The sequence below is a fragment of the Eumetopias jubatus genome, unplaced genomic scaffold, assembly GCF_037043125.1.
Source record: "Eumetopias jubatus isolate StellerSeaLion01/CBP00866 unplaced genomic scaffold, mEumJub1_p1.0 scaffold_6, whole genome shotgun sequence".
Classification (NCBI taxonomy): Eukaryota; Metazoa; Chordata; class Mammalia; order Carnivora; family Otariidae; genus Eumetopias; species Eumetopias jubatus.
The window spans coordinates 14,656,297-14,674,027 of NW_028274812.1; the positions used below are offsets into that span (position 1 = coordinate 14,656,297).

General features: G+C 41.5%; 1 protein-coding gene across 1 annotated transcript in view; it reads left to right on the forward strand.

Moving 5' to 3' along the window:
* The first annotated feature begins 545 nt into the window (after positions 1 to 545).
* The window catches only part of SYNE1 (spectrin repeat containing nuclear envelope protein 1), a 454,522-nt gene continuing 437,336 nt past the window's right edge, over positions 546 to 17,731 (forward strand). Inside the window, exons 1-2 of the mRNA XM_028103363.2 lie at positions 546 to 697; positions 9,387 to 9,684. Of these exons, the coding sequence (XP_027959164.1) occupies positions 9,618 to 9,684 (67 nt within the window). The 5' untranslated portion in view covers positions 546 to 697; positions 9,387 to 9,617. The remainder of the gene's footprint in view (positions 698 to 9,386; positions 9,685 to 17,731) is intronic.

The following is a 17,731-nucleotide window of genomic DNA, read 5'->3' on the forward strand; positions in this document are numbered from 1 at the left end:
TCATTATTTTGGTTGCCATAATCCTGTTGGACTTGGGCTTCATTGTTGGTGAAGGGAGACTGTGTTTGACTTTGCTTGGAGACCATAAAACCACAACAAAATAGATTCTCCTGAATGCTACTAGGCAACACCAGGATCTCCTCTACACCATGAGAAGGACTTGTGATAAAAGACAAATGGTTCCGCAATGTGCAGCATGCATTCAGGGGGTCTGAAGAAACTGAAGGAGGTTCTTCAGCATCATCTTAATGAATAACCAAGAATAAATAGAACTAAGATGGCAAGTGTCTTCTCAGGAAATCTAAGCTTTATAAACAACAACAAAAGCCTGTAGTCTGACCAGTCTCCCTAAAAATTGTTTGCTACTGATCTGACACGCAAAAGGTCAGCTGTTACGCTCTTTTTGAAAGTTGATTTGAAAGGAGTGTGCTAAATGTCCTCACTGAACTGCATCACTTCCTTCCTGGGACCATCGGGGAACCTCCCCAGCCTTTCAAGATAGGTTCTGCTTAGAAAGGTCACCTGGGCAGTGGGAACCCCAGGCAAAAGTTAGCGGCTAGTGCAGCGCATCTCTTCCCCGGCGCTCTCGGCCATTCTTTCTCCTTCTCTCCCCCGGTAGAAAGGTTCGCCGAGAGGGTGGGTCACGGCTCGGGTCTGCAGCTGTGGAGAAACGCCGGAGGCCGTGCATCTCCAGGAGGTAGGGGAAGCCTGCGAGAGCGCCTCCAGGCCCCAGTCCCCGGCTCTTTCAGGGACCCGCTCATCCTGGAGCCGGGCGCGGGGCGCGGGGCACCCGGCCGGGGAGGGGTGTGGCGGAGCAGGGGTATCACCCTCATCCTGCCGGGGGGTTGAACCCGCCTGGCCGACCTCGGAAAGGAGCTTTAGTGTAGGGGGCGGGGGGAGAGTGGGGGGCAGGGAGGCCTAAAACCCCAGGGTGCATCCGAGGGGAGGACCCAATTGCAGAGGGAGGGCAGAGTCGCCGAGCAGCTGGGCGCAGGAGTGAGCGAGTGTGCGAGCCGCCCAGGGGAGCGCGGCTGCGGATCTGCCGCGGGCAGGGAGCCGGCCGGCGTGTTGTACTCCGTAACCAGGGCGGCCCGGCTCCCCGCAGTCCTGCAACGGCTCGCGAGCTCCCGGAGCCCGCGGCCGGCCGTGCGCTCGCTGTGCTGCCGGGAACCTGGACAAGCCTGGGAGAGTGAAGGTAAAAGGAAAGGAGGAAGAGCGAGAGAGATGGAAGGAAGGAAAGAGAGAGAGAGAGAGAGAGAGAGAGAGAATATGAATGTGGGTGCAAACCGAACAATTTGCAGACAAATTGTAAGCAAGTTTGTACTTGCATGCTGGGGTTGTGCGTGCTTAATGGGAGGGAGAGGGCGGTGATGGTGGTGGTGGTGGTGTGTGTACGTGTATGATACTCAGGGATGAGGAGATAAGGAGGTGGGGAGCGTCCTCCCTGCATCTCGTACGTAGATATCCCTATTAATATCCCCCTCTCGGATTGTCATTTCCGCTTGTGGCACTTCTCTTGGGCTCCAGTAATGCAGAAGCAAAAGGCAGCCACCCTCTTGTGATGGTCGGTACTGTTGCTACTATCAGATGGGAGATGCAGGGCGTTGGACAAATTCTAGGAGCCTCCCTTCCTCCACTCTCGACTATTTTAGGAAGGGCTGGGGGGAGGGGAAATGGGTAGCACGGCCCAGGGCTTGAAGACCGTGCGGAGGCCGGGGCTTCAGACTGCTGGGGGTGTCACCGTGCAATTGCTTCCAGGCGGAGCCTTCGCTAGAGGGCAAGATAACTTTCATCTCCTCTCGGGAAAGACTGGTTTCAGACGGAGGTTTTGCATTGCTGCGGGAGGAGTTCTGTGAAATGGTGGTTCACAGGGCGGCAGGTGCATGGCAAAAGGCAGGGAAATAGTGCGAAATAAAGCAGCTCTCGGCCGCTAAGCAAAGAAAGCCCGTCCGGAAACCGGGTTGGGTGTGCTGCCCCGGGGTGACAGAGCTTGGAGGCTGCAAGTTCAGGCCCAGCCTAGGGAGAAACATCAGCTGTGAACCCAGTGTTACCATCCTGGAATGTTCATTTCTGAGCTTTTCAGTTTGGGGTGGAAAACCTGCATGTATCTGACTTTCTTCTGTGAACATTAAGAAAGTTCTAAGCGAATTATTTTTCTCTTCTTGAGTGTCTATATTTTTGTCTTCATCTGAGAGCCTTTACTAAAGGAAGCATTTGTATACAAAAGCCAGACTTGTGCAAGAGAGAATGTAGTAATTTTCAGTTAAACAACAGTTATTAATATGACCCACATCTGTATAAAATGCTGATCTAATCCTTAGTCATGAAGATTGTTCTTTCAAAGGCTTGTTGTTCCCCATGATGAAAAAGATAAATAGTATGGATAAAAAGTTCCTGATATTGCCAGAACAGTATAATAAACACACATAGCTATTTTTTTCTTGTGTTTTTGAGCCTGTTCCTCACTTTGTGGCAAATTTAGAACAAAATGTACCAGATCAATGCTAACTTAATATGTTTCATGCTGAAGATAAAAGGCACGTCTTCAGACTGACTCAGATAGTAATATTGCTAGCTTTTGATAATATTTGCTCCGCTATTACATTATAGACTCATTTTTATCTCTCTTAACTAATGATTTTTCACAAACTGGCTTGTTTCTGTTCTCATTGTCCCCATATAAAAATTCTTGTCACTTGATTCCTTCCTCCTGCCGGGGAGCAAGGGTTGGGAAAAGGTAGTTTACCGTTCAGAATCTTTCAAGAATTGCTTGTGTTGAATGTGCAGGACCGGCTCTCTAAGTCTGCACCACACATAGCGTCTTGGAAATGAAAGGAGGTGTAACTGAACAGGATGTAGGAAGCCCACAGCTGGGCAAGTTTGGTAGTGTTTTCTTAGCTCTAGATACTGCAGCCACATCCCGTGGCCTGACCTTGACAGGCACGAGGGGCCCAAGGCTCCCCTGTGAGGGAATCTGCATTTCTCTTCCTCCTAGATGTGTTGTAGGTGTCCTTCCTTGTGATCTAATCCAACCAGAGCTAGTGTTTGGCAAGGGGTGTGACATATATACTCTAGGAAAGTAGGGGAGGAAGGTAGCAGATATCTTGGGGCCTGATTTATACTCCAAGCTTACCAAAAAAAGTTTGAATCATGATACTACATATCTGTCATGCTGATCAGCTCTGTACTTCATCTTTTGCTTACTTGTTTACATTTTTGTTCTTCCATAAAAAGGGCTGATTCTTGTTACCCTGTACAGTTCATAATAATGAGTGATTCACAGTACTGATAACCCGTACACATACATTAGCAGTGTATTTATATTAACTCCAGATGTCCTTCTGCTTCCCTACTGCTTAGCCATCTTGGTGTTTATTAATTAGTACCATTGCTAAAGGATGAATACAGAAAAACGATAATTAAATTTAAAATTAGACACTTAATGTGATTCACTCCAGCAAAGGACTTAGATGTAAGGGGGTGGAGGTGTATTTATTGGCTTTTTTATTTTTGTTTAATAGTGAATTTTAATAGGGTCCTATCCTTATACATAGTTAGACGTCTATTTTAGTAACATTTATGCTTCATGCTGCTCTGAATCTGTTTGTGTTTTATGGTCTCAGTTCATCGTTTTCAGGTAGAAATGAACCACATCATCTCTGGTGGTCGCAGGGTTTGCAATTTTCTGCTCTAGTTTCCGGATACCTAAAATTGTAGTTGCGTTGCTTTACGATGTGCTCTTGGGGCCTAGCAGTGTTCTTCCTAGTGTTTTCCTCACGCATTTCTTTTTAGGAGCACAAACAAGAAACTGTTTTTGCAGCCAGTTGTCCGTTCTGCTTAGAGACTGGAGATGTCGAGTTTTGATGATTCACTCCTGTGCTTTTCACAGGTGCCGCAGGAAGAGTCTGTGGTTCAGATAGGAGAATCCCCCATAGCAGACAGTATACCCCCTGCTTTCTGCACAATCAGTGTAGCAGATGGTTATTAATCGGGCATTCAGTTTGCTCACACAGTTCTGTGGACAGATCTCACCCTACTTTGTTGTAGTATTATTGATAACATCTCCCCCTCTGATATGTAAGCTCTAAGAAGGGCTTATCTGTCATGTTCATTTCTATTTTCTCAGTACCGTTGTCCTTTATGAATAGTTTCTCTATACGTTTTTAATGTTTGAAATAAGCGTTGGGCTCTTAATTCTCTGCTAGGTGTGGTGGATGTACTTAGCTGCAGTGGGATCTTAGTTCCTTCTCCTGGAAGGATTTGGAGATCGTGCTGGGACTGTTTGTTAATCGGTACACAGTCCATCAATGTCTACCTGATTCTCCCTTTCTATCCCAGTCCTGGACCCCTCCCCACCACACTGCTGCCCACAATCTCCTGGACCCCTCCCCACCACACTGCTGCCCACAATCTCCTGGACCCCTCCCCACCACACTCCTGCCCACAATCTCCTGCACCTTAAATTTCCCTGGGAATATTGAGCTTGTTGATGGTTCCAGGCCTTCCACTGATGTTCTGGCTCTGTAGGTCAGGCCCGCAGCCAGAACACTGCTAGGTAATCAGGCAGTTCCAGGAGTGAATTTCAAGCTCTCGTGACTTTGTACCAGTCATTATTTCAGCTGACACTTGTGCTGCCATTGGCTTTGCAGCTGACAAGCCCACCAGAGAGCACCTCTCCGTTTTGGGCCCACTTTCATACGGCATACTGGAGAAACTGAGGCCAGGGGAAGGAAAACGGAAGCCAGGTATTTTCTGGAACTCCGTTACATGCAAACGATCTCCTAAGAATATTACATGTTGATCTTTTAAAATTTAACTTATGCAGGGCGCCTGTGCGGCTCAGTTGGTTAAGCGTCTGCCTTCGGCTCAGGTCATGATCCCAACATCTTGGGATCGAGTCCCGTATCATCGGGCTCCCTGCTCAGCAGGGAGTCTGCTTCTCCCTCTGCCCCCCACCCCCCCACCCGACTCGTGCTCGTGCATGCTCTCTCTCTCTCAAAAATAAATAAAATCTTAAAAAAATAAAAAAATAAATATAACTTATATAGGATAAAATTAATTTAGCATAAAAGAGCTTCGCTTTACAGATTAAGAAACAAGTGTTCAGAAAAGTTATCTTTTCTTAAGGTCACATGGACAAAATTAAGACTGCTCCAGATCTTTCTTAGTCCATAGTGTGCATATGTCCTGGTACCACACTCCCTGTGATAGGCCATTGTTGAGGACCTCCATACACAGAACCAGCTCCAACTCACCCAGCCAGTTGGAACAAAGCTAAGCCTAGAACTCATATCTTCTAATCCCCAATTTCCTTTTATATTTGTTTTATTAATTTGAAATTTCTTATCATATCATATGTCCCTTTAAGTGAAGGTATCAGTAAAAAGCAAGAATATCCTAATTTCACAAAGGAGGAAATGTGTGTATACACGAATGATGAAAGCAAAATATTTTATCTTGTATCTGAAGGGAAGGATATTGCATTAACTTCTTTTGCAGTGAGGAGGAAGGAGTTTTCTGGGGGTTCTCTCATCGAGGGAAAGTATTATGAAGTTGACTCTAAAACAAAAATATAGATCGAGGGCTTAGCATGTTCTCAGGGATGTACTTGGTATTGAAGGGTGGGATGTCAAAACAAAACAAGTGATAGACTCTATGCCTGCAGAATGTTCACTGTCTACTTAGAGTGTGAGGCCAACAATGGTGATGAATATAAGACAACTCATATTTATAACAACATGGATTGTTAGTGCTGAGTCTGTACTGGAGTGTTGAGGGATGGCTTCAAGCAGAGTGTGGGTCCTGGGCCAGGTATTTAGGGATCCTTTGGACCTGCTCAGCTGACAGTGCCCCACACAGGGGGATTGTTGTTCAGCAAGGATAGGAGTATATGAGGTGAAGAGTGTTGGAAGTAAAACCTGCATAGCCCTTCTGGCTGCTGAGCTCAACTGATGGCACCAAGGCCCAAAAACTCTCAAGTCAGAATCCTGAGGGTCATCCAAGACACTCCGACAACCCCACCAACTGTTTCCTATCTTCCCTCCCTGACCCATCACCCAAGTCCTGCACATTTTGCCTCCTAAAGATTTTTTAGATTTTATCCTCTACTCACCCACTGTCCTATTTCAGTCTGCCATCATGTCCTATCTTGACTCCTACTTTCCTCACTGATCTTTCTGGATCTTTCAGTCTTGTCTCCTTCAGATACACCCTGAAAAATTGTATCTAGAATAATCTAAATCATACTTGGGCATTTCCAGTTTTAAAATCCCTCAGTGGTTCACTGTTGCCTCCCAGAGCATCAGGACCAAGCTTGTGAGCATAGCACACAGAGCCCTCAACCATCTGGTGCTACCTCCTTCTCTGGCCTCGGCTCCACAATGTCACCTGGTAGAGTCCCTCACGATCGAACTCTTGGTACTGCCACATAGAATCATGCTGTTTCTTGTGTCCACGACTTGGCTTGAGCTATTCACACTGCCTGGACTGTGTCTTTCATATTTTTCTCCTGACTAGCTCTAACTCATTTACCAAGACTCGGTTCAGGGGTGAGCTCCCTCCCAGAACACTCTTCCAGAAACTTCTTATTGGTTGAGCGCCCATCCTTTGCACTTTCCATCTCTGTATTTGTACTTGCCCATGGTATTGTTATATTATTTTTTCTGTTGTATCTCCCACTGTGTTCGAAGCTCCTCAAAAAATAGAAGCTATGTCATATTCATCTTGATACCCTCAGCATTGAGCTCTGACATTCAGAATGCATTTGTTATACTGTAGAAGTAAGACTGGATACATAACCTGAACTTGGACATAAGCAAAGAAATTCTGAGTTTAATGTGCCATCAAAAATATATATATATCTTTTATGTATATATCAAATACATCTCAAATATTTGATATGTATATCTCATATATACACCTATGAGAGAGAAGGAAAGAGAGAGAGAGAGTTCAAAATTAGTCTATTGTGTAACATGAATGTGAACTAGAAGAAGGTAGAAACATGGTGATCTGTAATGCAGTGACTTAGAGGAATCCTTTTTAATTCCATAATTCTTGATTGATGGTTAAGAGCCACGTCTTTTATGAACTCCAGTGCTGGGCAGGGGCTGACTTGGGATAGCTAAATTAAAACGAATTTCTTCCTTCCTCTCTATTTAGTATATATGTAGTTAGCTAGCTAGCTAGAGTTCAGAAAGTTAGATTCTTGCATTTGGAGAACTTAACTTTCTAACAGTTTAGAGGAGCCATTTGTAATATTTTAGGCACATCCCACTATTAGTTTCCAAATTATGGTAGCTTTTGCATGTAAGCAAGTGGAATATTTTTCCACAGGAGATGAAAGCTGCTAATGGGCATATAATTCGAGCAGGGCTAAAGGCCTTGGTGCATGATAGGCTAACCATAAGTAATGATTTCTCCTCTGAGAATCCCTTGGAAAGCCACCCACTGCAAGGTACTTCTCTAGTCCAGGAGCCGACAGGTATTGGGTCCTCCTTCTACTAAATATCTTTTCAAATAGCCAAGAGAAGTTGATGTGTGTCTTCTACCCATTAAGGCTGTTCACTGCACCACTTCACCCTAACTTGCTGAGTGACCAGTGCATCCTTTCTTGCTCCACCAAACCTTTCTGATGCTTTTTCACACAGGGTAGCAGCACTATGCAATGTTTTGCATCTTTTTTGAGATAGTATTCTAAAACAGGTACTATCGGCTTTGCCTTCATGCATTCTAACCAGATACCAGTGTAAGCTAGTATTAATACTGCCATTTTAAAATTGATTATAGTTTGTATTCATCTTTTATTATGTAACCAATCTCTCATAAATAAAATAATATTGCTTGTATGACCATACGTTCAGGTTATAATACGGTTTTTGATAGCACTCGTGGACTCCCTCTGGCAGGAGGACCATCCCACATGTATGTGTTTTCTTTACAGGTTTGCCTTTACCATCTTCCCCCGACCCCACCCCATTCTTTTTCTTCACCTTCATCCTCACAGGGCAGAGATGCAGTGTGAACTGTAGTAAAGCGTCATCTCACATGGGCCACCTTAGTGTGGCCCCTTGGTTAAGCTTCTTCCCCCGGGTGCATGTTCACCCTCCTTTCCTTTCTTCATTATTTATTCTCTGCATGGCAAAACCTTCTCTTCAACTAACCCTAGGGTTAGGAAATCCTTGTTCAAAGGAAATGTCTCTCAATATCAAGTGTTCATCAACTACTCTCCTGTCTCTTTTTCTCCTTGCTCAGTCCAGAATGATGACTTAAACTTGACCAAAACAGAGAATTCAGGAAAGGATTAGAAGGGATATGGCCTCTCTGCCCTGGCCACCCCTACCCTAACCTTCCAACCTACTTTAGAGCCTTCTGTAGGGGAAGGAAAGAAGCTAAATCAAATCCATTTTGACTTCTAAAACCAGAATATTTGAAACTGATGCTTTTAGAATGAAATATTTTTACATTTTTACTGTTTTAGTTCATCAAATTGTTAGTAGAAGTTAAGATTTTTGTAAAATTATTTTTATTTTTTTTATTTTAATTCCAGGGTAGTTAACATACAGTGTTACATTGATTTTAGGGTATACAATATAGTGATTCAGCAATTCTATGCATTACTCAGTGCTCATCTAGAAGCTAAGATTTAATCTCATTCTTGGAAAGTATACAATGAAACAGCAAAATATATGTACAAAGTAGGCTGAAATAGCATAGATGCGAGAACTTGGGAATATTGAGAAATAGTACTCAGTGTTCTGACTTCCTAGTACGTTCACTTTCATAGATCAGTGGAGAAAGATGATCGTTTAAAAAGAACACTATATCAAAAACTAATATGTAATGTATGATGATTAACATAACATAATAAAATAAAATTAAAAAAAAAAAGAAAAGAAAACATGGAAGGGGCACCTGGGTGGCTGAGTTGGTTAAACGTCTGCCTTTGGCTCAGGTCATGGTCTCGGAGTCCTGGGATCCAGCCCCAGGTCAGGCTTCCTGCTCAGCGGGGGAGTCTGCTTCTCCCTCTCCCTCTACCCCTAACCCCTGCTCCTGTGCTCGCTCTCAAATACATACATACATACATATATAAAATCTTAAAAAAAAAAAAGGAATACATGGAATAAGCGAATATTTCTTTTTCAGCAACCAACTTTATTATATGTATGCATATGTATGCATATTATATGTATGCATATGTATCTCATGTATGCATTTATTTTGTCAGATCTAAAGATTCCTAACATTTGCCTAGTACTTTATACATGTTTCACTTGGTAATGAATCCTCTATTCAAACTGAATAGAAATAGTTTTCTTTTTAGCATGAGGGGGACCTATGTAGATCATTTTTTTTAAAATACTGTACCTTTTCTATTTGTTTTTCAGGTTCCTGAGTTCATTTAAGAGAACAGTTTTAAAAGAAAGAAAAGGAAAAGGGGTTCAGTCTTTGGAAGTGCTCCCCCCTCGCTCGCTGCTGCGAGGGCCTGGGATTCATGTGTGACCCGATAGAGTGACCCGATAGATCTCGGGAAGCTGCGCTATGTTTTCCTGAGTGGCGTGCCGCTCCTCCACCCTGGGAGAAGTCTCTGGTGTGGGTTTCATGCTTCAGGAGGCACCATGGCGGCCTCCAGGATGGCCTCACGGTCTCCTCGGGACATTGCCAACGTGATGCAAAGACTGCAAGGTAAGGGGCAGAGGTGTCGAGGCTGGTTTTGTATTTTTTTTTTTTTTAAGATTTATTTATTTATTTATTTGACAGAGAGAGACACAGCGAGAGAGAGAACGCAAGCAGGGGGAGTGGGAGAGGGAGAAGCAGGCTTCCTGTTGAGCAGGGAGCCCGATGCGGGGCTCAATCCGAGGGCACTGGATATGTATTTTTAAGTACACTTTAAAGTTCCAACTACCAGCTTCACTCAGGGTCTCTTCAATTAGCTTGCACTTTCTTTCCATTTTAGGAGAGGACAGCAAGGAATCACAAGGTGATGTCTCCTCCTAGCGTTTTCAGACTAGTCCCTGCTCTTGGGAGGTGCTGTCTTTCTCATGTAGCAAAAGAACAAAGACCAGGCTCTCTGTTTGGCTGGGTGTCTGCATTAGTGTGGCCTTGATGGTTATTCAGCGGCCAGTTGGGAATTCAGTTATCGTCAAACTGCCCTTCAGTCACCAAGGACAATACCGCACGGTGACAGTGCACGAGGTTATCATGACGATGGCGACAAAGACCGTACACTCTGGTCAAATAAGTCAACCAGAAGTTTCCTTATTCCAACTGGGGAAGCCCTTAGAGATCTAGAAAGTATTTAAGCAAAATGAGGTGATGAGGCCCAGAGGGTTTGTGACGTGACAAGATTAACAGTGAGGGACAACATGTGGACTGGAACCGAGTTCCCCACCACTGTTCTTTCTCTAACAGCAAACTGAGTTTTAGAAGAGAATTAGCAGTGAAGTGATACGGCAGCTTATAGATTAATTCTATAATGAATAAATTATGCAATTAACAAAGTCATTGTGAATTAAACATGCATTTAAACATGTATATTCCTTAAACCATGGAAATAATCATCTGTAAGAATATAAAAATATCGCTTCCTTGTCACAATCCTAATGCTTCCTCCCCCAGCTTCAAATGTATATTTTTAGATATAAAAATATCCAAATTTAACTCTCTGTCAAGAGAGCTTAAAAGTAATGTTACACTTGGCTTTTTGTTTTTCTAGTCTTTCCAACAAGTGATCATTGTGGTTCGGTACCACAGCCATCATTTTAACTCTCACAATCCCACTTTCCTTGCTTTACAATGTATTCGATGTGCATAGCGGCCATTTCCAGTGAAGCACTCTTCACTTACAAATACAGAAGAGAATCTGGGTATTCACGGCCCAGAGCATGCTCTCAGCTATAGAAAGGCAGGGAGTTTCTCCATGTCTGACCAGGGACCACTAATTTCACTGAAGCTCCTGTAATCATAAGGCTCCCGCTCATGTTGATTGTCCTGGGCTGATTTTTGGAAGTTCAATGCCAGTGGTGCTTGTTTCACATTTATTGTTGGAAGATCTCATTGTCATGCCAGAAAGAGCCTGGTTAGATAAAAGATCAGATCCTTGCTGAATATGTGGGCATAGACCTCCTCCATAGGCCAGAAAAACCTCTGATACACAATGCGAAGGGTCTCCAATTGAAGTTGTACGTCTTTATCTGGGGAGATGGGATACTGAACTTGGAGTTCCATTTTTCTGTCTGTGTCTGTCTTTGCTGTTTCCTGGGCACAAATTCCTGAGCCATTTTGTGCCTCAGTGACATCATTTATGAAATGATAGAAAGGAAACTAGCAGGTCCCTTCCAAAAGTGTGGGAGAGATAATTAGGTAATAAAGCACATTTTCCTTTGAGTCTATTAAATGTGAAAATTCTCTGGATGACACACACACACACACTCACACACAATAAAACAAAATTGTACAGATTAAATTTGAAAAAAATAATTTGGAATCAGATTATGATTCTACAGTTTACTCTTTATTCTTATTTTGGTTTGAATGATTTTTTTTTTTTTTTTTTTTACTAAGGAAGTGGGTGGGTTGAGAAGAAAGAGGACTGATGCCTCAGTGTTTTATTATTTTCTGTAGTGTACAGATAAGTGGTTTTTCTTGAGAGGTGTGTAGAGTGGAGTCCCCACTCCCCTCCCATACGTGGCCTGTGACAGTGGATGTCCTATGTAACATCTGCGCATTTTGGGACCCCGCTTGTAAAATGCGGACTGTTCTCGCTCTGGATTGTTTCAAGCTCAGTGAGATGATGACAAAAGGTGCTTTAAAAATTATAAATACTGCCATCTGTGAGCCATTCAAATAGTCATGGCAGAAAAGTGGACGAAGAAGCTTGATAACTTGTTGCAAATTTTTCTAGTCATGCAGATTTGAGGATGAATGTTAATGGTTTTATATATTCCGAGCTATCTAAAACTAGTCACTTTATTATATAATAAAGTGACTATACTCACTGTATTAATTACTTTCCCCTTACTAATAAAAGAAAGAATTATAACATGTCATAAGGCTATCTGACAAATTTAGAACAATAAACCTTTTGATAGGAGACAAAAGTTCTGAGGACTAGATATTTATCATTAGTTTTTAGCATCAATTATTTTATACATATATATGTTATGAGTGGCAACAAAATGTAAGGTCTGTATGGCCACAAAATGCAATGGATCTAGCCCACAGCAGTGGAAACAACAGAAGGGCTAGAAGTGAAGGTGATCTGGTGGTGGTATCTGTTCACATATTGATCTACTGGGTTACTTGTGCTGATTCATCTGGCTAGGTCTGCGTCTCCCCTGCATCTCACTTCTCATTGTGTATCCTGCTGATGCTTGGATCCCAAACAAGAGTTAGCCTCCCTGGACAGAGGAGTCCTGTTTTCTGATTCTTCTTGCCTGCCGGAACCTCCAAACCAGTGACCATGGTGCTAATAAATGGAGGGCTGGTGTTATTGCCCAGATAAATGTGACAAATGAGGGAATGTGTTTGAGGAAAAATAAATCTGTTACCTTAAATAGAAGCAGAGTTGCTATTTGCAAAGTTCAAATCCATAAGAACATTCTTCTAGAATCCCCTTTTCTTTGCTTAGATAGATAATCCAAGCAACTAATGTTTTTTTTTCCCCCTCTTGGGTTTTATTGTCATATCAGATCTGCGTATAACTAATAAAAATCATGTAGCTTTGAATAGCGGCAACTTGGCTTTGCTCTCTTGCTTATTTAGTTTACAACCATAATTGTTGACTGTTTGTCTGCTTTTAATTTTTATTTCTAGTGCTAGGAAATTGAAGCACACACAGATTGCTTCATAAGTTAGCTGCTACTGTAGCAGTTCAGTATTTCACCTTTGCCAATATTTGTGCTTGTTTGAGCATAATATTTTAGTCTGGGATCCTGAATTATGGATGAGCAGGCCGACTGCAATGCAGAGTTTCATTTGCTCTTAAAAATAATGAATGTTTCTGGAACTTTCATCAATTTAAATATAACCTTAAAAGCAAATACAAGGCAATAGGATAATACAGGAGTATTAAAAGTTTAATTTAATGCACATAATTAGTATACACATTTTCTGCTCTTTAAAGGCTAACTAAGGGGACCCATTTCATGGTGGCTTATGGAGTGACTTAATTTTTAGTCACATCTAAAAAAAGTAGATGTCTGAACTCTTAAGATTTTAAATTTCTTTAAGATACTGACAGTATCTTTGTAAATTTCATCATGCTGCTGCATAATGTCTGCTTAAAAAAGATTTGTTGAATGGCTTTTATCAAATACCTTTTTTTCATTTTTTTATTTGAAGATAATCTGTCAAAGTTTGAAGATTTCTAAATTAACATATTTAAATGTTTGTTATTGTAAGACAGGGCAGCATCCATGCAGTCTTACAGAGTGAGTGGTAAATGCCAGAGAAGATTCAAAATGGGCACACTACAGTGTCATATAGAGATTACTTTGATAAAAAAGGATTATTGACTGCAAGGTCGAATTTTTATTTTTAAACCTGTGAATAAATTCAAAAATAAATAAATATAATATTTCCTCTGAATCCATTATACTGTAAAAGAAAACTTCAGACTAGCAAATGAGTTAACTGAAAAGTAGAATCAACAATAATAAATAAATAATGAAGTAGTTTTTGGTATTTGTAATTTTTTAAATTTAAATTCAAGTTAGTTAACATATAGTGTAGTATTGGTTTCAGGAATAGAATTTAATGACTCCTCACTTATATACAGCACCCAGTACTCGTCCCAACAAGGGCCCTCCTTAAAGCCCATCACCCATTTCGTGCATCCCCTACCTCTCTCCCCTCCAGCAACCCTCAGCTTTCTCTATAATTAGAATCTCTTATGGTTTGCCTCCGTCTCTGTTTTTATTTTATTTTATTTTATTTTTCCTTCCCTTCTCCTATGTTCATCTGTTCTGTTCTCAAATTCCACATAGGAGTGAAATCATATGTTATTTGTCTTTCTCTGGCTGACTTATTTCACTTAGCATAATACACTCTAGGTTCATCCAAATTGTTGCAAATGGCAGGATTTCATTCTTTCCTGTTGGCTGAGTAATATTCCACCTTATATATGCACCACATCTTCCTTATCGATTCATCAGTCAATGGGCATTTGCTCTCTTTCCAAATTTGGCTATGGATGATAGTGCTGCTATAGATATTGGAATGCTTGTGTCCCTTTGAATCAGCATGTTTGTATCCTTTGGATAAATACCTAGCAATGCAATTGCTGGGCCATAGGGTAGTTCTATTTTTAACTTTTTGAAGAAATTCTATGTTGTTTTCCAGAGTGGTTGCACCAGTTTGCATTCCCACCAACAGGGCACGATGGTTCCCCTTTCCCCCAATCCTTGCCAACATCTCTTGTTTCCTGAGCTGTTCATTTTTGCCATTTTGACAGGTGTGAGGTGGTACCTTATTGTGGTTTTGATTTGTATTTCCCTAATGCTGAGTGATGCTGAGCATATTTTCATGTGGCTGTTGGCCATTTGGATGTCTTCTTTGGAGAGATATCTGTTCACGTCTTCTACCCATTTCTTAACTGGATTATTTATTTTTCGGTTGTTGATTTTGATGAGTTCCTTATAGATTCTGGACACTAGCCCTTATCCAATATGTCATTTGCAAATATCTTCTTCCATCCCGTAGGTTGCCTTTTAGTTTTGTTGATTGTTTCCTTTGCTGTGCAGAAGCTTTTTATTTTGATGAGGTCCCAATAGTTCATTTTTGCTTTTGTTTCCCTTGCCTCTGGAGACATGTCTAGTAATAAGTCCCTGTGGCCAAGGTCAAAGAGGTTGCTGTTCTGCTCTAGAATTTTAATGGTTTCCTGTCTTATATTTAGGTCTTTCATCCATTTTGAATTTATTTTTGTGTATGATGTAAGACAGTGAGCCAGTTTCATTCTTCTGCATGTCGCTGTCCAGTTTTTCCAACACCATTTGTTGAAGAGACTGTCTTTTTTCCATTGGATATTCTTTCCTGCTTTGTCGAAGATTAGTTGGCCATAGAGTTGAGGGTCCATTTCTGGGTTCTCTTCTGTTCCATTGATCTATGTGTCTGTTTTTGTGCCAGTACCATACTATCTTGATGATGACAGCTTTGTAATACAGCTTGAAGTCTGGGACTGTGATGCCTCTCACTTTGATTTTCTTTTTCATACATAACTTTGGCTATTCAGGGTCTTTTCTGGTTCCATACAAATTTTAGGAATTCTGTGAAAAATGCTGGTGTTATTTTGATCGAGATTGCATTGAATGTGCAGGTTGCGTTGGGCAGTATAGACATTTTAACAATATTTGTTCTTCAAATACATGAGCATGGACTATTTTTCCATTTCTTTGTGTCTTCTTCTATTTCTTTCATAAGTGTTCTATTGTTTTCAGCATCTTCTGCTTAGATGATCTGTCCATTGCTGTGAGTGGGGTTATTAAAGTCCCCTCCTATTACTGTATTATTATCAATGAGTTTCCATAAGTTTGTTTTAATTGATTTATAGATTTGGCTGCTCTCAAACTGGGGGCATAAAAATTTACAATTGTTAGATCTTCTGTTGGATAGACCCCTTTATTATGATATAGTGCCCATCTTCATCTCTTATTACAGTCTTTGGCTTAAAATCTAGTTTGTCTGATATAAGTATGGCTACTCCAGCTTTCTTTTGATGTCCATTAGCATGATAGATAGTTCTCTACCCCCTCCCTCTGAATCTGGAGGTGTCTTTGGGTCTAAAATTAGTCTCTTGTAAGCAATATATTGCTGGGTCTTGTTTTGTTTTGTTTTGTTTTTTTATCCATTCTGATAACCCTGTGCCTTTTGATTGGAGTATTTAGTCCATTTACATTCAGAGTAATTGTTGACAGATATGAATTTAGTGCTATTGTATTACCTGTAAAGTTGTTGTTCTTGTAGATTGTCTCTGTTCCTTTCTAGTCTTTGTTGCTTTTGGTCTTTCTTTCCTGCTCAGAGGGTACCCTTTAATATATCTTGCAGAATTGGTTTAGTGTTCACAAACTCCTTTAGTTTTTGCTTGCCTTGGAAACTCTATCTCTCCTTCTATTCTGAATGACAGCCTTCCTGAATATAGTATTCTTGGCTGCATATCTTTCTAACTCATCACATTTAATATATCATGCCACTCTCTTCTGGCCTGCCAAGTTTCTGTGGACAGATCTGCTGCCAGCCTTATGTGTCTAGCCTTTAGGTTAAGTAAGGGTCTTGTGTCCCTAGCTGCTTTCAAAATTCTCTCTTTTTATTTTGCAAATTTCACTATGATATGTCTTGGTGTTGATCTGTTTTTGTTGATTTTGAGGGGAGTTCTTTTGTCTCTTGGACTTGAATGCCTGTTTCTTTCCCCAGATTAGGGAAGTTTTGAGCTATAATTTGTTCAAATAAACTTTCGGCCACTTTTTCCCCACTCTTCTTCTTCTGGGACTCCTATGATACAGATATTACTGCGGTTTGTGGAATCACTGTGAGTTCCCTACGTCTATACTTGTGATGTAATAGTTTTCTTTCCCTCTTCTTTTCAGCTTCATTATTTTCCATAATTTTATCTTCTACGTCACCTATTCATTCCTCTGCTTCTTCCATCCTTGTTGTGATTACATCCAGTCAGTTTTGTGTCTCAGTTGTAGCATTTTTTATTTTGGCCTGACTAGTTTTTAGGTCTTTTCTCTCTGTAACCAGGGTTTCTCTGGTGCCTTCTATTCTTCTTTCAAGCTCAAGAATTATGATTGTTGTTCTAAATTCTTGTTCATATATATTGCTTATATCTGTTTTGAGAAAATCCCTGGCTGTGATTTCTTCCTGATTTTTCTTTTGGGGAGAATTCCTCTGTCTTGTCGTTATGTCTAGGTTTCTGTCTTTTGTGTGTTATGAAAGCGTGTTATGTTTCCCGTTCCTGAGAGTAATACTATATTAAGAAGGAGTCATACACTGTCTAGGGCCTGGTGCTTCAGGAAGTGTTTCTGGTGTATGCTCTGTGCACACTGTTATTGTGTTTTGGCTGCTCTTTCCCAGAGGTCAGTCCTTTGCAGAGTTCCTCCTTATTTATAATGGGGAGTGTTTGGACCTTTAACTAGGTGTGCTTTGATTTGTTTGTTAAGGTAAGCCTGGGGGGAAGAAAAAGAGATCCAAGAAAAGAAAAAAGGAAAAGGAACAAAAAAGCAAACAAACAGACAAATAAAAAACTGTAAGCCTGATTCCAAAGAAAAAAGAAATAAAATTAAATTTAAAAAAAAATTACAAAAAAAACCCACAAAAAATAAAGCCTGGTCCTATTTCCACCAGAACTGAAGCTGATGGTTTGGAACACTCTATGATCAGTAGGCTTGGTGCATGTGGTGGGGCCTGTGTTGGTCCCCTGAAGGAGAGGCCCAATGTGCTGGCTCATGGTCAGATCTGCCCTAGTAAAGATGCCCCTGCAGTGTGCAGGGGGTGGGGTTTGGTGTAAGGGACTCCAGCCTCTACTGGAGGCACTGTGTTTCTCTCTGAAGTCTGACTGTCCTGGTGGGCTGGGCAGGGGGAAGGGTGGAGGATGGTGTCACTCTGCCTTCTTGTCCTAGGGGAGGGGAACTCACGGTCCCCGTTGTTCAGGAGGCCCTCACAGAAAAGTGAACAATCTTCCCTCCTGTGTCTCAGTCTTTCATCAGATCCCTGCCCTCAACCAGTCTGTGCCCAG